The 22,576-nt window shown below is 42.0% G+C and overlaps 2 protein-coding genes across 2 annotated transcripts; both read right to left on the bottom strand.

Annotated features, from left to right (window-relative positions):
* Window positions 1-7,438: 7,438 nt before the first annotated feature.
* On the bottom strand, window positions 7,439-12,574 carry si:ch211-220i18.4 (SRSF protein kinase 3). Its single transcript, XM_036533553.1, has 12 exons — window positions 12,569-12,574; window positions 11,441-11,513; window positions 10,705-10,813; window positions 10,202-10,289; window positions 9,847-9,934; window positions 9,541-9,647; window positions 9,294-9,397; window positions 8,669-8,720; window positions 8,279-8,386; window positions 8,068-8,137; window positions 7,891-7,983; window positions 7,439-7,623 (listed from the first exon to the last, which is right to left on the bottom strand). Exons 1-12 carry the CDS (start codon window positions 12,572-12,574, stop codon window positions 7,439-7,441), a joined length of 1,083 nt encoding a protein of 360 aa, XP_036389446.1.
* Window positions 12,575-16,369: 3,795 nt separating this feature from the next.
* LOC118781399 (ankyrin repeat, PH and SEC7 domain containing protein secG-like) lies at window positions 16,370-19,556 on the bottom strand. The gene is made up of 5 exons (XM_036534420.1): window positions 19,182-19,556; window positions 18,391-18,734; window positions 17,659-17,852; window positions 17,121-17,249; window positions 16,370-16,695 (listed from the first exon to the last, which is right to left on the bottom strand). The coding sequence occupies exons 2-5, from the start codon at window positions 18,569-18,571 to the stop codon at window positions 16,420-16,422; spliced, it is 780 nt and encodes a 259-aa protein (XP_036390313.1). The 5' UTR covers window positions 18,572-18,734; window positions 19,182-19,556; the 3' UTR covers window positions 16,370-16,419.
* Between the last annotated feature and the right edge of the window lie 3,020 nt (window positions 19,557-22,576).

The raw sequence follows: 22,576 nt of genomic DNA, 5'->3' as shown, positions 1-22,576 counted from the left end.
GGGCAGTTGTATTTATGATAGAGGGCGTTTTAATTGTGTGGAAAAATGACATGACGTTATGACACGTAATGACCATTATAAAAACTAATTCCGTTGGGTGATAAAGTGAAATTCATAATTCATTCAAATTCATTTACAATGGTGCTGTGACGTCGATTTGTGATGTCACAAGTTTTCTGAAGACAGTGTTTACCATTTTGATCTTCAGTCATTACACTCATTACACTCACTACACACTCTCAGCATTTCAAAATCAGATTGATGTTCACTCTTATCTTTGACACGCTTATTGATGGGTGAACCAAGACCATTGTTGAGACTACCTAAATGTTTCACTGGGGGCCTCCCGACCAGTCAATGGAAACTGTTGTGCTCATTGGGCATTGATAGTTTCTGTCATTGCAACTACTGTTACCGACTGGAAGCTCCAAAATAAGGAAGTATGAAAGGCAGAAAGAACACAGGAGCCAAATACAGAATATCATACGCTAGAATTAGATTTTCTTTTCATAATATACTGTTGTGACATCAAATATTATATCACAAAAGGTTTATCTGTGTACATATAGCTGAATCATTACAGCCATGACTATTCCTGAATAGGTTATTCAGGATATCCAAGCCCTTTGATTTCCAAAAGCACCCATATATTTTTCATTGTGGTGTTAAATTGCAGTCTGTTTCAGCTTTTAATCCACATTTGTATTTGTTATTATTTTGATGAATGTTCTTAAAAGTATATTGATTGCCTAACAATATTGCCCCCTCGTGGCGCCGGGTGCGGACACACTGGTCCTGTGTGCGCTTATTCGTTTTTTGGCCTCTCTTTTAATACTGGCTTCACCACTGCTGTGAAATAAATGTATTATTTGATTTTGAAACAGTAGTCTTGTTGTTGTTGTTATTTAGCCTTTCAGAGGCTATTGCATGGTTAAATCAATGAATTTAATTAAACCTACCACCAGACCAATTTTAGGTGGTGACCTGGCAATCTGCCCCAAATATTCCTATTTCATATTATGGCCATGACGCACAAACACGTGGAAAAGGTAAGGTAGGGAATTGTTCGCATTTAGTCAAAACGCCACTATATTGCCATCCGCAGAATGAAAAAAAAATGCAGAAATAGGCAATAGCAGGGTGATAACGTACTGTTTTACTATATAAAAAGATTTGCCCCCTCGCCATTTTTAACTGCCCCCTCAGTCACTTCATCCTGGTGCCGGGACCTGGCGCGATAACGTTCATCAATGATTGACACAAGACCCGTTTACTTGCATCACCGTTAGTTCCTCTTGGTGTCGCCAATCTGCAAATTACAAATTCTATGCGTACGCCACCTCGAGACCATGCGCAGAGGTAACCATGTTGTATCTTTTCATAAATACCGTTTTATGTGTAGAAAAGTGCTCAGCACGATTTTAGTGCGTTTCGCACCGTTGATACGCGTGGCGCCTTGTCTGTTACATTTGTTCACCTTCTTGCCTCCTACACTCATCCCCCTGTCCCTGGCTGTGTGTGCTTTACATTTAAAGTTGTGTCTGCTGACTTGTTATAACAGCACACATTATAAGAGGGGCATGATGGTTAATATAGTAATATAGATAGCATTAGAACTTCTGTTACCAACCGGAAATTCCAAAATAAGGATAACGGAGGACAGAAGGAACACAGAAGGCTAATACAGAATATCATAAGGCAGACTATCTGTGACACAGCCTTATCTTCTTTTCATATTGTTGTGACATCAAATATTATATCACAAAGCTATATAAATATGTATATAACTGAATCATTACCTCCATGACTATTTCTGAAAGGATATCCCAGTCCTTTGATTTCCTAAAGCACCCTTTTATTGTTTATTGTGGTGTTGTGTGGTAAGTTATTATTTTGATGAATGTTCTTAAAGGTATATTGATATATTGCCTAACAATATTGAAAATCTCATGTACACATTGAGCATGCACTGTCATTTTGGCTGCACTGTACCTGGAATTCTTAATTCCACTATGATACATACTTAATGTACTATGCTGCTTTGTACACCATTCTGGATAAGTGCATTTGTCAAATTAATAAAGAAACATCAGTAGTAATTCAGTAAACCATACTGTTCAAACATGGCTTGTGTTCTATGCACAGACTGTGCAATTTACAAATTTCTTTTTTTCCGATAACTTTCAAAACTCCTAAGCAACTAAGCTGAACCAGGAATTTTCAACATATTTTCTCTTTGCTGACAAACCAGAGGTGGTGTTTAACAAGCAAATGGGGTGATTGAAGTTCAGTCTATCCTTCACAATATACTTATCATTATGTGGACTAGAGCAAAGGGACTAGTGGAATGTATCACAGAAAACCTCTTAACCAATCAATGTCCACTGGGCATTATTAGAAACTTGTCTGGTGCAGTTTCCCTAATTATAGCTTCCTATTGTGAGACCAAATATGATGTCACAATACTCTAGCTTGCAGGTGACATTAATATGTGTGGTAAGTTATAGGATCTGCCTGTTCTATTTCTGTATGTGTATGTATGGTTTACACATATTTTACTTGCCATGGACAGCTGGACAGCATTGGACAGCATTAAGACATTGGGCAGAAATCCTAAATGAAGCTCCACTCTCCATCACCAACACAACAATCTGCACTAATACACACACACACGTACACAGACATAAACACACACTTATTCCCCCTTGTCTCCTAAATTCACTCACCCTCTTGCCTCCTATACCCATCCTGCCTACCCCCTCCACACAACACATACACCTGTTTCCTCTTTAAAGCCACACGACCCCCCCCATTACACCCACTGCCCCCTACCTGCTACACCAGCCACACCCACCACGTACACCCTCTCACAACCTTCCTCCTATACCCCCCCAACCCATGCATTCCAACCCTCACCCATACACACCAACCCCACCCTGCCTCCTATACCCATTCTCACAATATGCCAAACTCAACAATCATATTCTACTATTTACATGTATAAAAATGTCCCTGAAAGTTATTGTGACATCATTTCTGACTTAACAGTTCTAGAGCATTATATAAAAAATGCTATGCCCATTGGTCATTGATTGCATTGAAAGTTGTGTCTGCTGTTGTTGTTGTAAATTTCTGACTGTTCGCATTATAACAGCCTCCATTATAACAGAGCCTTGATGGCTAATGAGGTAATGTAGACAGCACTGGAACATCTGTTACCGTAAGGAAATATAGAGGACAGAAAGAACACAGGAGCCTAATATAGAATTTCATATGCTATTTCATATCTGTGACATGGTCTTTTCTTTTCATAATCTAATGTTCTGAAATCAAATATATCTGTACTGCATGTATACATATGTCTGAAAGGTTATCAGAGCCTTTCAATTTCCAAAAGGACCCTTCTGGTTTTTGTTGTACTGTGATGTGGTAAGTTCCACTGAATGTACTATGCTGTTTTGTACACCATTTTGGATAAGTGCATTTGCCAAATTAATAAACAAACATCAGTGGGAATTCCATAAAACTTGCTGTCCAAACATGGCATATGCCCTATGCACAGACTATGCCATTCACAAATTCTTTAGTCCAGTAACTTTCGATCTGTCTTTGACAATATGCTTATCACTATGTGAACTAGAGCTTTAGGAGGTGAAATGTGTCACAGAAAGTCTTAACAAATCAGTGTCCACTGGGCATTATTAGAAATGTGTCTGGTGCAGTTTTCCTAATTATAGCTTCCTATTATGAGACAAAATATGATGTCACTAGCTTGCAGGTGACATCAATACGTGTGGTAAGTCATAGGATCTGTCTGTTCTATTTCTGTGTGTATATGTATAGTTTACATATATTTTACCTGCCATTTACCATTGGTACATAGAAATATAGATAGATGACAGCATTAAGACATTAGACAAAAATCCCAAATGAAGCTCCACTTCCCATTACCAACACAACAAACTACATGCATACACACACATATACACCTACAAACACACACTTATTCCCTACTTAGCTACACAAACTTCTTGTCTCCTACATTCACTCACTCTCCTATACCCATTCTGCCAACCCCTTGCACCCAATTGCTCCCTTGCCCTCCCCCCCCCCCAAACACACACAACTTATACTCCTCCTGTCCTCCTTAACCTACACCCACTCCCCCTCTGCCACCCCCACCCCTTACACCCACTACCCCCTACTTGCTGCACCAACTTCAACCTCTCATCCCCCAATATGTAGTGTCTCTCTGTCTCATAAACCCACTCTCTCCATGCCTTGTACACAGTCTCCCTGCCCACTATACTCAGCCACCCTCACCCCCTATACCCTCCCCCCTTCTTCCTACACCCACTCCCCCACCCACACTGACTCCTACATCACACCCCACAAGCACTCTCCCCTGCTCCCTACACCCCCTCCCCCCTGCTACACCAGCCCCCTACCACCACTGCTACACCAGCCCCCACCAACCACATACACCCTCTCACAACCTTACCATACACATCAACCCCCACCCCGTCTCCTATACTCATTCCCACGATATGCCAAACCCACCAATCACATTGTACTGTTTACATATAAAATCATGTTTGACTTAACAATACTAGAGCATTATATAAAAATCTTATGCCCATTAGTCATTGATTGCCTCTGAGAGCGCTGAAAGTTGTGTCTGCTGTTGTTGCTGTAAAGTTCTGATTTGCTGACGCATTGTAACAGCCTCCATTATTACAGAGCCTTGATGACTGATGAGGTAATGTAGATAGCATTGGAACGTCTGTTACCATACAGAAAGATGGAGGACAGAAAGAACACAGGAGCCTAATATAGAATATCATATGCTGAAATATTTATGACAGGGTCTTAGCTTTTCTTTTCATAATCTGATGTTATGATATCAAACATTATTATTATAAAGGTGTACATTTATCTTTGTGTAATATTTGACTTAAAGGTTCCAAGATATATATAGGAATACCTCGTGCCAACCGATATAAGCTATACATATTGGAGCCCTTCAATTTCCAAAAGAGTGCTTCCAGTTTTTGTTGTGCTGCTGTGTGGTAAGTTGTGATCAATTTCAGCTTTTTATCCATATTTTTATGTATTATAACTTTGATGACTGTTCTTAATTTGAATGGACTGTCATTTTGGCTGCTGTCTTTAATCTACCATGGTGTCTTGTATGTCATTCTGGATGAGCACATTTGCCAAATCAATAAACATTAGTACTAATTTTGCAATTTACAATGGGTCTGAAAACCTTACTATCCAAACCTGGCTCTATCTGTCTATCAAGCAAGTAAATGGGGTGACTGAAGTTCAATCTTCCTTACTAAGGGACTAGTGAAATCTGTCAGAAAAAAAGCCTCTTAACCAATCAATGTCAAGTCAATTGTGTCACAGAAAGCCTTTTAGTGTCCACTGGGCTTTATTAAAAACTTGTCTGGTGTAGTTTTCCTAATTTTAGCTTGATATTGTGAGGCCAAATATGATGTCACAATACTCTAGCTTTCAGGTGACATTAATATATGTGTGGTAAGTCATTGGATCTGTCTGTTCTATTTCTGTGTGTGTCTGTAGAGTTTCCACATTTTTACCTGCCATTTACCACATGTGCATAGACATAGTTGGACAGCACTAAGGCATCAGACAAAAACCCTAGATGAAGCCTTACTCCCCACCACCAAGACAACAAACTATGCATACACACACACACACACGCACACACACACACACATATACACACGAGGCTGATTTATGCTTCAAGTTTGTATGCGAAAATGAATGTGGATGTAATCTTGGCACCACCCTCCACTCCTCCGCCACCACCCATGGAAAGACCCTTCAGGCTTGTTGAATTTTTGCAGGGCAGTATCTTGCTGTATGTACTGTACCAACCACCACAATGGTTAGTTCTGATTCGTTGTTCTTATCCTACCAGTTGATCCATCAACAATCAATCATCACATGCAGCAATCTTGCAATCGACCTTAATCTTGTTACAAAATCTAGCAGATGCACAACAGGTAACGCAACCCCCTATGCAACTGCTGTTGTGGTCATAATTGTGTCATTTCATTTGTGCCACAGCTGTGGTTGAGCTGATGAGAAATAGCATAATTCGGGCCTTATTCCCTCTGACACCAACTCCCTGTGTCCTACACCAGTCCTGTTACCTTCTACACCCCCCCACACCCACTCTCCCTCTGTCTCACCACGCCCATTATATTCACTACCCCCTACCTGCTACATCAACTACTCACTCCCCACATCCTCTGTCTCTCTGTCTCCTACACCTACTCTTCTCATGCCATACAAGCACACCATCCTCCAACCAACACCGACTCCCTCCCTCAAAACATACTCACTCCGTTCTTCCTACATCCCTCTCCCCCTCCATGCCCAGTCCAGTATCCATTTCCAGTGTCAGTTTTAAAGTTTAAGGTAAGAAAGCTATAAATTTAACATACAGTGTTTCCCATCCAGCAGTTTTCAAAACATGAACATGTCCTTAACCAGCTTGTAATAACCACATTCCATCGGAAAGCAGATAGTCAAGAACCCCTTAATATGTCTCTGTCAACAGACTCACCACCTTTGTTTTAGCCTGACACAATTTAATCTGAGCAACCCAGAATATGATTATGCAAAATGGAGACTACTATGCATGCACATGTTTTGCATTTCTGGTTTATTTAAGTATGAGAATAAAAATTCATTTGACTTTTTACATGACAAGATGTAGGGCAATAACAATTATAACCATAATAATACAGTAAACCACTGCACAAACAGAAAAAGAATGTAAACTTATATTGGGGGCAGGTGGCATGGACCTTTGGGAAAATCATATTTTGTTGCATAGTGATAATTGTAAAAATGATTTAGGTGCACCTTCAGTGTGTAGGCTACAGAAGGAAGTAAGAGTTAAGTAGAGGAAGTAAATATTGTATGGCACAGTCCAGACACAGACAGTCATAAAATAATACATTGCCATGAAATCATAAAGTCTGCACCCACTCAATGTAGTTGAGTTGTTTTCATCCATGACATTTATAATGTTAGGCAGGTGCATGTAAAGGCTAGTGTTTACAACATGGTATCCAAACATAACAGCAATTTCAGAGGAAATGAGTCCTTACTGGTCTGGCACTGTGTTATCTTTAGACTGTGATGTCATGGTGTCCAACATCTGTCATTGTACCATCGACCTGTCTTTAAAATTTTACCTAGTGCAGTCTCAATAAATAATAAATAGCAATAAATAGCACCTTTCGTACAGAATGTACTACTAAGATTCATACCGAAAAGGCACATGAAAATACAGATCATCCACGTATAATGATTAGAAATTATTTATATCAATCAGTTTGTTTTATCAAAGGTTAAGGTACATCAGAGGTGAAGAGGACTGTGACAGCAGCAGCTGTCAGGAGTTGATCCAGGGGTGGTTGAGACACTGGGCTGCAGTCGCCCTCCTCTCTGGCACGAAGTCCAGCATGCGCAGCAGGAAGTCAGAGAATAAAGTTGCCTCTTTCAGTCCACAGTGGTACTTCTCTACAAGAACCTCATAAAGGCCCCACGGCCGCAGAACCCCAATCCTCCTCAGATCCCCTGGAAAGTTAATAACAAGATTGGGGTGGTTGGGGTGAGAGAAGGATAATGGGAGTAACCCTTATTAATTAATATTTTCAGATGAAAGTCACTTTTAAACAGCGTGTGTTCTCAATTGATCATGATGTAACACAAGAGTGAACTGAGGACTACAGAAGTGCTCTGGTATTTGAAACCTTATCCAACCATACACATAATATTCCACATGTGATACAAACCCACGCAAAACAAAATGATAAATTGCACAATCCAAAAGTAATGCCTCACCTCTATGATTAAAGTACTGAGCAGAATATTTGCCCGACAGAACCACAGAGCTTGGTATCTTTCCCAGAAGTTCAACAATATGAGCCAAGTGGTCTGAAAAAAAAACAGATTAGAGATTAAGATGGAATAAAGGGAAAAATGTCCTTTATGCTTTTGCTGCTGGCATCTTCAACATACCTTCCTCCAAGGAGAAAGTCTTCCCAGCTTTGGGCTCAAACAGTGGTTCGCCGGTGACCAGCTCAAAAGCCTGTGACATAGGCAGCGAAATTCATCATTCACTTAAACACCTCTTGGTTTACACTGGGACACGCACAGCATCCTCATCAAACAAAGCCACGAGTGGTGTCAATGTCTGTTGGGGAGGACAGTGTTCACAGATGCTGCTCACCATGCAAGCCACGCTCCAGATGTCTGCTGGCGGGCCGTACTCTGAGCCCAGCAGAACCTCCAGTGAGCGGTACTGACGGGTCTGGATTTCATCGCTGAAGTGCTTGTACTAAAACACAATAGAGACTCCATCTTATTTTAACATATGGACACAGTCTGAATGGTTCACCCATGGAGGAGTGATGTGGCACGGCGGAATAGAAATGCCAAGAGGTTTGTCATCAGTCTCCATTGTATTGTGACCATGTCAGAAACACATCTTTGTAGCAATAAGATGCTTAAATATACACAGAGGTGATTCCAAAATAATGTTTATCCTATTCCTGTTGCTGTTCAAGTGTATGAATGAATATGGAGGAGAAGGTATATGATCAGAGGGATCAACACCCACCACCCAGCAGGAGCTGCCGAGGTCTGCGATCTTCACTGTGATTCCCTCTGTGCTGCTGGGTATCCAAAGGCCCCCCTCTGAAATTGAGAGGAGGACAGGAACATACTGAGGTTCATAGGTGAACGCACATTACCTGCTCTGGCTACTGCTCCGAGTGGGGGTTGGGGATATTGAGAGGATCACGCTGCCAAAAATGGTTGCCACAGGTTGAAATGCTTGGTGGGGCTAAGCTGAAGTCTGGCTGTTGCCTTAGTGGAAACACACATTCAGTCAGGATACAGGGTTTGAAGCAGGGCAGTAGGCCAGGCCCCTTGAGATCTTTCCTCTGCACTTTTTTTTTTTCATCAGCTCTCTTCCCCCTTCGTGTAAGGAATGTTGTGGTGTCAGTTACCGGCGGTCTCTGTGACCAAATCCCCTGCATCAGCTGTGTTGCTGACGAGCAGTGTGACAACTTCACTGATAAATTACTGCATGTGCACGGAGTACAAATGCAGTTCAAACCCTGCAGTTGCAATTATGGACTAAATATCCCCACATTAATAAAAAAAATGCATAATTACCTCCTCTGCTCTTTTCCTGTTCCTCTTTCCTGAGGGGCTGTAAGCATGCTACACCCTCTGCTGACTGATTGTGGGATTGCTTCTCCATGCACAGCAGTATATTTTCTGGCTTGATGTCAGTATGTATGATTTTACACTGGTTATGTAGGTAATCCAGGCCCTGAAGAACCTGTGGGCGACAGAAGTGGTTACCTAATGTTTTACAATGTTTTATAAAAGTGATACACATATGTGTTGTATATCTTCAACATATCGTATGAACTTCAACAAAGTAACATCACACATTGTTAGAGATGGGTGGAATCTGCTTACCTGTTGTATGACACGCTTGACCCAGGGCAGCGGTAGACCCGGGTTCCCAAAGCACTCCTGCCAACTGTGCAGGTCCGGACCGAGCAGTTCCATAACCAGGCACATGTCTTACAGCAGGGGTCAAGGCCTATCAACACAACCACATACATCTCCTTACTTCTGCCAGACAGTTTCCCAGCGATAACAAATGGTGCTGGGAAAAAACAGTTAGGACTCTAGACAAAGTTAGAGCAGCTAAGCACACAGCATTTTTACCATCACATCTCCATAGGGCTGTCAGGGTCACCTTGATGTACAAAAGGATACGAATCCCATTGACCCCAGCCAGTTTGAACTCATCCAGCAACTGGACCACACACTGGCTATACGAGTGCTTCCTGTTGGGGCCGCAGACCTGGGGACATGATGTGCACTGTCAACACAAGCCAGGCATGCTCTACAGCAAGAAGGTCATCAGTGGGAAGGGTGTCCTGAGAGATGGGGCTAAGATCTGAGGGGTATTTATCAAATGTGTGATGGAAAGAGAGAGAGAGAGGGAGAGAGAGAGAGAAATTAGAGTGAGACAGGTATGGGTAGAGAGAAGAAGACAGATAAAGATGGAAAGTGGGAGAAGAAGACGCAGAAAGTGGAGAGAGAGGTGGACATGTGATCAGGTACTCACACAGCGCAGCAGTGTCAGTTCATCCTGTGCGGCCTGGGCAAAGCCTGGCCCACTCTTTATCACCTTCACTGCCACCCGCCGGCCAAGCCTGCACCACATACGCGCACACACACATCCGCACACACAGAAGTTACACGACCATATATATACACACACAGCACACATACAGTACATACATACACACATACACATTACATAGCCATTCATACAATATACCACATATAGGATACATCCACAAACACCCACAAGCCCACACGTATACACACATGATGCATACAGCACATACATGAATACACACAATAGAACAAAAATGCAAATCACTGCCACATCATGAAAAAAGAGTGACATGGCCTCAGTCTTAATAGTATGCTTTTTGTAAAAGTGAAATAATAATAGCACCAAAAAGCATATTAACTAGTAGTTCATGGGTCCTGTCAGACACCATTAATGGTGTGTTTCCCTATAGTTTGGTAGAACTAGTAGTACCTGAGTACTAGTAGTACCTGAGGTCCAGGCAGAGCCAGACAGTAGAGTAGTAGCCCCAGCCCAGTTTTGTCAGCACCTGATATCGTCTGTTAAGTGTGTCCCCTATCTGAACAGGGTGGTATCCTCCTGCAGTAACACACAGCAGTAAAAAGAACCATTACTCCAAGAACGTAAAACCCTTTAGAAGCTGGGCTGAAACCATTCCCATAACACAAAAATGTAAATGAGAATTTCATGGGTTGTCAAAGAAACCCTCTTTGAAGTCATACACACAATTATTTGATAAAACACAGTGATTCTATAAGAAATTCTCAATATACCTGCCTCATGGCAGAGAACCAGTACTTCCTTCGGTTCTGCAGAATCATTAACTAAAGGTCTGCTGTGAATACACTTTACCATTAACAATTTAAGAATACACACCTGTTATAGTTAATCTAGGGAAAGAATATGTAATGCAAGTACACTTCTTACTATCCTAATTCAGAGCATTACTCTGTACATCAATCAATCAAAATATTACATTTGAAGACAACTTCATTATTATATCAAAAATTCTATTTGTGATGTTAGAAACATGCTGAGACACAACAAATACCCATCAATAGACAAAATCGTATAATTGTTTGGAGAGAAATAAGAATGAGATCAACAGAGAACATAAGATACAACAGAAAAATTAGACAGCCATGGCGTGCTGGTGCGGTTGGCAGGTGTCAGCGTTCATACGGGCAGTCCGGAGATGACACCGACCATAGCAGTAGTCTCTCGGGTCCTCCTGATTCTGCATTTCCTCGATGTCCAGGTCCAGCAGCTTAGATTTCGTCTAGCTCATGAGACGCCTTGCCTTCCTGGGTTCTCGCCACAGCTGGCGCACGCACAATGACACAAAGACAAAAGCTACGATATTGTCAAGGCTCATAAAGACAACCGACCCCACCTCTGCAGACAAACGTCACGTTTACTGTATACAAATTGGCGAAGCGACACCTCTGTATCCAGGCAGTGTCGGATGGCCGGGAGCAATCCTGGACTACTTTTAGACATTCCCCCATTCCCACAGAAGATCCGCACGGAACACAGACAGCACAGCGGGTGGCCACGAAAAGGCCCTGACCCGAAAATCGATCACGCCGCGCAATGTCTTACTTTAGCTCTGTAGCCGAGAATGTTCAACTCTTCCTATGTCTGCAGGGTGCCTCAGGTAAATTTGTGCTGTGGATATCTGCCCAGTTTGTATTATTATGTTATTTATGACATATTTTCAGATTACTTCGATTTCGGATATTTTCCTTTATTGTCAAATTGTTTGTCTAGGCTAATTGATACCTGTTTCACAAATTACATGCACAGTTCATACATACCGTAAGCAAAAACTATGCCCTGATGAAGATGAAAATGGTAAAAACGCTTGTTCATTTTAAAATGAAAGTGAATTAGAATGCCACAGTGTACTTCCTCATTTCATTAAAGTTTGGCTTTTGAAACATCAAGTCATGTTATTTTACAATGAGATTAAAAATGGCATTTTCCTTCATTTGTGATTGGGGTGGTATAAGTTCTGTGCGTAAGAGGAAAGAGGCTGATCATAGCTCCGAGACCAGACACACTAGGGGCAGCGATGATGAAACTCTATACTCTTTCTAAGGTCACCCCTAAAATACAGTCACTGACCAACATAAAAATAATCGCAATTCCAGGCACGTTTTCCTATAAAAGGAGTGTCGAAAAGACTCTGTAACCACAACAACAGTAGGTAAAATATGTCGATGCAGCACCTTTTGGGAAACACAGAAACAAACACAATAGGTTGGGCACATGTCTCTACGTTGAACAGGTTAAACCTAACTGGCAAGTGCCAACGTGCATAAGATTGCTCACCTCCATTGCAATCCTTGGCTGCAAAGAGAGATAAAAACCAGTGACACATTCTTATCAGCAAGCTGAAGCCAATGCTTAGAAATATTTCCCTGTCTAAATTAAAATTTATTTTATATAAAACGCCGCGGAACCGTATGCCGGACGAAGTGGACGTTGCGTGACTCTCAACACGCTCTTTCCGTGACGGAGTAAGATGCAGACTCCGTGTTTTCCACGCGATCGTGTACTTACAGTTTCGGGGACACCTGGGCACGGCTATGTCCTGCAGTCTGAATCCCCTGCATGAGTGCCTGAGAGGTGTTCAGGATGTACCCCCATTTGCTGTACGGAAATCCCCCTGTTTCCACGCCTCCCCCCTTCTGTTAGGCATAATACGTTGCAGCGAAGAGATATTTTGGCGAGAACAGACAGCTGGCTTGGGTTGGGTGCTCTCCAGGAGCGTTTAACGTTATGCCCGCTAATCAGGGCTTGTGAAAACTTACACGACACGCGTGTGAGGGCTGAATATTTTCCACTTCGCGCGGGATGTAATATGGCCTATTATAACAGATATCATAACAGATATCCAGATCCAGTGTTCAATATCCAGAGTGTTCAACGCGGTTTACATTTATTTTGTGAAACTTTGCAGTACGTTCAAGTGAAAGGATAGGCTACATACGATTTTAGTTAATTCAGTTTTTCATTGTTTATGTAAAGACAAGCCGCCTATGTGAAGAGTTTGTGGTTTTAGGAAGCATTTTCACAGCAGGTTTATAATGAGAGAAATGGTAAAAATACCCACGCCCACGCACCGTGAGCGCGCGGGTCTGCATATTGTTGTTACCACGCTACCGTTAACACCCTTCCCTGACAGCCTGCTCCGTAACGCAGTGACAACAGTGACCGGGCTTGCGGTACGTTGTTAGACAGCTCTAAATAGCGGCTTTATCGAATGCGCCTTATGACAGCATTCAAGGGTCTGCGGTGGCTTATGACCTTAAGGGGGAATGTCGCCAGCCTCACGCCCTGTTCAGCTCACGTGGTCTGTACCTGCACGTGTACACTATGGAGAAAATAGAGTACAACTGCAACAGTGTGATACAGTTTAATAGAAACTATGGACTTGTAAGTACTATATCATGAGTCTGAGGGGCTAAGAGTATTAACTACCTTTAACCAGAGCAGTTAATAATTAACTAAAATGTCCTCATGTATAAGGGCTTTAGTGTATTATGCTGATTTTCCCTGGCCTGGGAGTTTTGTTAGCCTTGTCTGCCACTGTTGCTCATTGAACTTGAATGGAGACAGTTATTTTCTTTTGTGCTGGATGAGAGCATCTGCTAAATGAATGTAATGTAATGCAATATATAAATGGACAACATGCATCATATAAAAGGTGTTCTGGATAATAATGTCTGTTAATCAGATAAATAAAGTAATTACTAAATTATTTGTGGAACTGTAAATGGGCATGAGTCAGGAAAAACCTGAAGAAATAATCATTCAGAAGAGGAGAAATCTCTTTCTGGAAATAATGTTTTGCTGTGCAGCAATGCATCTCCATGAAGGAGTGAGATTATGTATATACTACAGACAAGTAAACATGGACATAAGGTGATGCCCTGACAGTGGACATCTGCCTGATTTGCTGTTAGTGAACACTGCCTTACTGACAGGATGGAGACAGCCTGCACTCTGAAAATGAGCAATGAGCTTGTTGACATCAACTCAACCTTTGGGAGTTTTTCCAGAGTGGGGAGTAATGACATACTTATTGTTTTACCCCTCCGGTGCAGCATTTTAAAGGAGATTGCTGGCCAATCAGCACCACCGACAGGCCGGGTCAAGCCGGAGACAGGCTCCAGAGGTGCCAGAGCCCCTTAAAACACATTCCATCGCCAGATTCCAGATTTCGTTTGAAGCCAAACCAGCAGAGAGGCCAGTGTCTAAAGGTCCATTCTCCCTCAGTGCTTCAATGTTTGTGTTTTCTAGTCTCCCCCCACCATCCTCCGAGGGGAAAGTAGCCTTAGTGTGATTTATGGTCCACAATGTAGATGTGTGTCCAAAATAGAGGACTATTCTCAACTTGGCAAACCTCGCTGCCAGTGTTGGCCACCTACGTTTCAGGGGGCATGAGAAACCTGAGTAACCCAGTAAATGCTGGACGAGGGCACTCGGGGCAGCTGCGTGATGTGGCTGTTTAGGAATGGTGTTAATAACTGACTGATATCAGTTTAAAATTCCCAGGTGGGGCACTGTTGTAGAGGTATGCAAGATATTCATCCTGTATTTTCTCAGCTGCATAAATGAGTAAAATGAGAGAGAGTGATGAGTAAGAAGTGAAAATGTGGATTAAAAGAGACTTAAACTTGGACAGCAGTTGGAGGTATCACAACCTAAAGGTATGCTAACGGTATAGGTATAGGTAAAGGTATAGCCCTAACAAACAATCTATAACATCCATGCAACCAAGACAGTACAGGTGTTTGATGGATAAGCAATGTAATATGCACTGGAGTGGAATTCTGTTGCCTTTACAAAGATCATATCTAATATCCATTCCAACTCATTTCAGAGGTGACTGGACTCACTTTAAATCCACTTTAAATTTCATATCAGTTTTTAAATGAACCTTAAATTAATCCTGTGTTTCTCTGCCAGACTATGAGTGGGGTCAAGAGACTCTCCCAGCCCTGGGTGCTTCCTCTGCTGACCGTAAACAGTCGCAACTATTCTGGGCCATGACGTCAGCCAATCAGGGCTCTTGGGGGAAAGAGGTCTATCTCCCTGCACTTGCCTCAGCTGTTGTGAAGCCAAGCCGTACAGTATCCCCTGATGCACCACACGCCCCCTTCTGGCTTCTGCCAGAATTTCACTCATTCTTGGTAAGCAGATCCCAGTGCGACCTCCTAACACGGCGCTCTTAGGGTTCAGAAATATTGGTGTTGTACTATTTCTTGAAGTTAGTGGTTAACAATGATCGATGCAACCACCAGTATCAGGATTAGCCATTATAAGCGAGATGGAAAAAGCAGAAATTTTTATTCTCTCATATTAGTAAATCAAAAACAGTTTGTACAAGGTCTGAAAGAGTGTGTTACCTGGCAGGGGTTAAACGGTGAGAAGAAATTGCAATGATGCGAACAGCAAGACAAACACTCAGCAACAAGGGACGGAGAGCTTCCCCCCGGGTCTTCATTAGATGCAGAGGCATAGGCCTGTGTTCAGTCGCTCATGACACTGTTGCCAATTTTAAACACAAACAAGGAACCTGTGTAACCCCTTGCACATAGGGAGAGGCAGCTGACAAGGGAGACATTGACAGTTATCGCAGGCATAGCAGTCTCTCTTTTGTGAAGTACCCCTGCTACTATATCTAAATAAGGAATAAGAATCACTCCTCTGACATGCCTCAGCAAAGCCACATACACCATGTGGCCTGTTGTTTAGCGAATTTCAAAGATGAATGCAATGGAAGATCTGTTTGAAGAGGACAAAGGTGTGAACATGTGACAGGAATTATAAAAACTTTTTTTCCTGGATGCTTGTCTTTCATTTTCAACATCACAGTACGTCCACGGTGAGTGTCTCAAAAGCTCCAGTCATTCAGAAATACAAATTCCAAGCCCAGTGAAATCTTCAGTCAACTGCATCACATTCCTGATCAGAAACCCACAGTATATCCATGCAATGCCTGGTCTCTCCAGAAATGAAAATACACCTGTCAATCCCACCTTATTTTGTCTGAAGTTTGTCCTCAAAGATATACAAAAGATTAATGTTCATCCAGAGCATTTCTTCTTGTTTAAAGTTGGCTGTTGTCCCAGTGAGAGAGGCGCACCAGTAAATCCATCCCACATCACCTGTGCTCAAGGAACAGTCAGTTCCTTCTGGTCCACGGTCCTGTGCTCTCCTGCAACCTGCCCCATTGTGTCTGGGATGTGCAGATCCTGGAACATCAGGTAGTCCCTGAGCGAGAGCGGGATGTGGAGGGTGCACAGGGCGGGGATACGGGCGGGGCCCAGGGCATGACGGACCACGCGGCGGCACTGGTGCTTGAGGGAGTGTGGCTCCCGCACCAGCCTCTCCAGCCATGCCAGCAACGCCGGCCTGGACGACAGTTGCTTCGGAGCCTCGCCTGTCTTCTGCACGCACAAAAAAAAACAAGCAAAAAAGCGTAAACTGGCATCACATATCATCAGCTTACATTCCCTCCAAAGTCCGTCAAAGTCTCCATAGTTTAACCTGTAGCTAGACCAAAACGTGACAGGAAATGTAATACTAAGGCCTTCACAGGGATCCTGGTTGAACCCCAAGGACAGCCTGCACCCAGACTCTTTCATGCATTGTTAGTATTATGTGTTCAGTTAATACTAATGATGATAACAGATGTATTTACACAACTCAAATGTGAAATAATAGACTTTATCCAAACAGTGTGTGCTATGCAATATGAACATCTAACAATGTAAAATGGAGCATGTTTCCTCCATGAGAAAATCAGAGGCTGGCTTGAGGAGTCTGTGGTGAGTTAAGTGAGGGACTGGGGGCCCGGTGTCTCAGTACTTGCCTTGTTCTTGTAGTTTATCTTGGCCCCTGCCTGAACCAGGAGGTGAATGCATTCGATCTGTCCGCTGCAGGCTGCCAGGTACATGGGAGTGACCCCCCAGATGTCTGGGAGATCCACATCTGCCCCATGCTGAGGGGAGAGGTACAGAGCACACGTTACTGAGAGACTGGGCTGGCAGCATCACAGATGAGACAGAGTGTTTCACCTCTATGAGTAGGAGAGACAGCACACGTTTTACCTGTGTCATTGACTGGCTCAGTTTCATGAATGTCTGTGCAGTATGAGCAAGTATGAGTAATTGTGTATTCCTTTTACAAGTGGATGAGTGAATTTCACATCTGCGAATGACCGTTTGTACAATATCTAGAAATGGAGTAATGTGTATTGTCCGGAGGAATCAATGAGGTAGGGAGCAAAGAATGCATGTCACACCTGTATGGGTGAAAAAGTGAATGAATTTTTTTTTTTTAACATTTACAAGTGAGTGATTGAATGAGAGCATGGTTTATGTGAATGAGTCAGTGAGTGAGTGTCTCACCTGTATGAGGACCAGTGCACACTCAGGGAAGAGCCCAACCGCAGCGTGTAACGGCGTGCCCCCGTGTTTGCACTGTGCGTTCACATCAGCACCATGCTTCAGCAGCAGCTCCATGGATGACCTCTGACCTTTGTAAGCCGCCCAATAGAGAGGCGTCTTCCCATAGTAGTCTTTCCTATCAATCTGCTCTTTGTCTGGACAGTGGGAAAGAGAGCAGTGACTTGGTTACGAGAAAACGTGTCAGCTTGCCGTTCTTTCCCGCTGAAAACCTTAGGAATTAAATAAGTGGATCAAAAATGGGTTTCAGCATAGAATTCCAAGAGTCACTTCAAGAGAGATCACATCTGAGCAAGGTGTTGTTGGAAGTGGCATCCCCCAGGGATCAGTGTTGGAATCTCTGCTGTTTCTTATTGATATGAATTGACATGCAACACTTCAGTGCCATGACAACCAGTAAGTGTTATGTTGAATATGTGATAATTAAGCCTGGTGTTCTCTTCATTAAAATTCTATTACCTACTCTCAGTGAAACCAGCGTTCATAAAGGTACAGAGCTGAAGTAGCAGAATTATTAAGCAGAAATTATTTAATTGAAGTTCGTTCTTGGTGATTAAGATTCCATCACCTAGTTTCATGATCAGTTACTGAGCCATACTACTCAACAACTGAGCCCGGGGGGAGGGGGGGGGGGGGGGGGATGGAGCCAAACCGCATCCTTCGAGCTCCTCTTACCCACGGTGCGCAGCAGCGTGCGTAGCTTTTCCAGGTTTCCGCGGCTGGCCTCGTAGTGCACCTCTGTCCACTTGTAGTTATAGTTGGGCGCGGGCTGGTAGCGACGGGTCGGCTGTGTAGTAGCAGGCGGCTTCACGCTACGGATCTCCGTCCGCGAGAGAGAGCTGATGGAGAAACCCATGCCTTCACCGATGGGGGGTCAGTCCCGGGTCAGTGATGAATGCGTGTCCATCGGTAAGGACGGCGAACACCGCAGATGACCGGCGACGTTTAGCGAAGTTTCGAATGATTTACCGGTAATCACACTGATAAGCAGTAGACTTACAAACTCTTCCAGGTAGACCCTTAGGGAAAGAAGATACGGAGAAACACTATACAGGCGAGGACATCATGCACTCTTCTCATTAGCACACAGCGCACAGATCAATGCTACACCGACATAAATGTTATGAAAGGTTGATTCTGGATTGGTGTCACTTTTTGAAGTAGTCCCTCTAAAGCACATATACAAATGAGTGAGATTGGTATAATGCTGTGGACTGCTAGCATTTTGCCCACGGGCATTACTGTAGTTTAAACTAAGCATTTTACATTACATTTTTGCATACATACACACTACATACTAAACCGAAATGCAAACAGGTTATGGAAATAAAATATGGATTTTACAGAATTTACAATTTACAGAATCTAAAAAAAATCTTCCAAAGAATATTAATATAATATTTTGCGATTACAAAGCAGAGTTATGCAAATCCTGAGTGAAAGTCGTAATAATCATAATAAATTACCTGATCATCCGATTGTCCCCTTGTATTTGTTACGTAAACATGTGATATCTTTTCAGGTCATCAACTTGAAAAAAACACCAACCGGCGATCTTCAGAGGTAAATCTTACGTTCTGAAGAAAACGAATTGCATAGCATAAGCATAATTTATTCCATCCATAGAAATGTATTTGCAAATCCAAAAAAGTGACGGCAGCATATGGAGCGACACATCGACACGCATCAAATTTCAAGACTGCACACGATTTACGGTGGAACATCGCATCCGGGATTGATTGATCCTACGAATGAAATTGATCTATATTAGTACAGTTATTGTGAAATACATCACGTGTGTGTTGAAATGTTATTCAGGCGCTTGCGCTGGTATTGTCCGTTCACACCGCGCTCATTCGCTATCCGAGGTACTGGAAGCTTTGTCGCCTTTTTTACCTAGCTGCAGCGTCTGCGCACTTCACGTAGCAATGTTTTTTTTGTAGTCAAGTGTCAAGGGAGCATTGCTTTGCTTGTACATTTTTTTTGTATTTCTGGAAAATATTTTATTTCACTGCGTGTATTTGATAATCTGTTTGAAATTTCAAAGTATAACACCCTAAATTAAATTATGCTAACCGGTACAGAGAAAATGATTCTCTTCAATGGTGTCCATTTAAAGGTTTCCGTTCAGCTCTTGGTAAGGTTATTTGAGCAAATAAATATTAATTATAAATGTAATTCGCCCAGTTACACGCTACAGATGCTACAGTCTAGCATCTATGAACCCTACAGAAGCTAGAATTTACAAATCATATAAAACCTAAAAAGTACACATCTGCTCCTGCAATACATGTTGGCTCTTTCTGGATCATCACTGATTTGATCTGTGCAAAGCTACTCTATATCTTGTGTCTATGACTTGTAGAAATAGGCACCAACAGAAAAAAATAGAAATGACATTGACAGCGGTGGCCCAGCCCACATGCAAACCGGGTGACAGGTGGCCATACTTTGTTTTCCCAGCATGCTCAGCTAGCATACACCAGCACCTTTTAAGGCAGTCATAGAGAGACTCTCATCCAGTCATACATTATGGTGAGGGTATGTGCTCGCCTCAGAAAATGCCCCTCAAGCCACCTGTTGGAACCACATTTCTGAAGTGATCACTGTAGTATCATGGTACCAGCACGCTGAAAATGTGGTTACATATAGAATACATATAACAACATAATACTTGATTAGGACACAAAAGTCCTCAAAAAGCAAGGTATCATCAGTCATTTTGAGGGCTACCAGCTTGGTAAAATAAAATTTGTGCTTTAAAGGATTAGCAATTTAACATTGTCCGAGTACTGATGAACAAGAATGCATGAACAAAAATACAATACATGCAGAAAGACAGACATACTGTATAAATTCACACATTCCCAATCAGTTTGTTTTCAAGGATAGTTTATTACCTTCTGTAGGATGTTCCGCTTTCTCTTATCAAAGAGGTTAAGAAGCTACAGGTTTACCCTTATTAAATCATTATTTACAGTGCTATTAACAAAAAGAACAAAGGTCTTAAAAAAAAAAAACTTCTCTGTCCCAGTGTCCCCAGTCCAGCCTGCTTTTCAGGGCAGTAACTCCGACCAATAAAGTTATTTATATGTTTCCTTCAAACCTTAAAGCGACACAATTCATATTACACATGGGGTGTTTAGAGATTAGACAAGCATCTAGTAGTGTAGTGTTTGAACCTGTCCCCTTCCCATCTCCCTGCTTAGATATCAGTTTATTGTTCATTATCTCTGACATGAAAATCAGCACAAATAAAAAAAAAATACCTTTGAATGGAAAGGGTACACTTCATACATTCTTTAAAAGTAAACTTTAAGACATTTTTGCTTCCTTCTTGGAGTATTACTGATAGCAATCTGGAGGGTCAGACAATGTTTCGTAGTGGGTTTACACTCAAATACAGTTTTTTTTTGGTCGCTACCCAGAATAACCAACAACAGACTCCCAGTCAAAAATAAAAAAAATAAACAGACCAAAAAAAAGACAATTTCAATGTACTTAAGTTTGAAGAGGAGAGGGGCCAATGAGGTATTATGGCATTTATGGAAAAAAGAACAGCGGTATCTTAGCTGAGGCCTTGGGCACATCATATGCGCCATATTCTCTTGGTATTATCCAGGATACACTGCTGTCTTCATAATGTCAACTGTCCTCAATAATGTGTGTACTATATACTGAGGAAAATTTTCAGCTTGGTGTTCAAACTACGGTCTTATTTAAAGTTATCAGAAGTTGACAAGCACTGTTTTTGAAAATGTCCTGATGAATGTATGTTCTTTAAAACCACACACTTAATAAATAGAGGGTCTGGATACTTCATTTCTACAAGGGACCTTGGTATAAGCAGTTCTAGGACTATGAAAGGCTGTTGTCTTTGATTTACTGCCATCTGCTGTTCACATGAGACAATCTAATGCAAACAAAGGGTGCTATGAATCAATATCAAGCTTCAGTATCACTGCTGAAGCTGATGACAACTTGCTTTCATAGGAATAAGTACTCTACAAGTGTGCAGACGTGACTACCTGCTGTGCAAAAAAAAATGAAGAGATTAATAAAATGGTCCCCTCAGCAACAAGTTCTGAAAAATACTGCAGTTAATAATAACCATAATCACAACCACAATCGTTTATCATAATAAGTATGATTGATTTTTTTTTTCATTAGAATTGACAAAGGAATGTAGGAACGGGGAGATACAGCAGAAACATACAGAACTTGTCCTTAATTAATAATTCAGAAGTATTTTTGTACCATTCATATTTTCGTATATCAATTCACTCTGTTTCCCACACGCTATCTGTAGAGCAAAGCATGAAATTTTAATTCAAAAATAATTCAGACCGCTTGAGCCTTGTTGTTGTAAAGGGGGAGGTTGCTTCTCTGATGACAGCAGTTGTTCTCCAAGGCCTGCTGGAGAAGTCAAATTTGCATCCGTTACGGTTTTTGTGGAGTGCGTTTTGACTGGACGGATTTCAGCAGGCAGACTCGAGCAGAAGAACTGACAGCCATAGGCAGAGCCACAACAGCCAAAGTAAAAGTAACCAAAAAAAAAAAAAAGAAAAAGACACATCATAAAGTCATACCATACTTGCATCCTGGGGCTTTTGCGCTAATTAAATACAGACAGCAACCACAAAGCACTTCAATTAGCCACGTCATTTCATTTATGGTACATGTTTTAAATTCATGGAAAGGAACTCCTCCTTAGAAATCTCATATTTTGTTTAAAAGGCCCATTCGTGAAGAGGAGGAAGTAAACTTTCATATTTGTGTTCACTACAAAAACATTCCAGAACATATCAGTGGGAGAAACTGACATAGGGTCTGAGAAACCAAGTCCACTTTTTTCACTTTT

Source organism: Megalops cyprinoides, chromosome 7, assembly GCF_013368585.1.
Source record: "Megalops cyprinoides isolate fMegCyp1 chromosome 7, fMegCyp1.pri, whole genome shotgun sequence".
Lineage (NCBI taxonomy): Eukaryota > Metazoa > Chordata > Actinopteri > Elopiformes > Megalopidae > Megalops > Megalops cyprinoides.
Note: the sequence above shows the minus strand (reverse complement) of the source record. Positions and strands in the feature narration are given on the sequence as shown.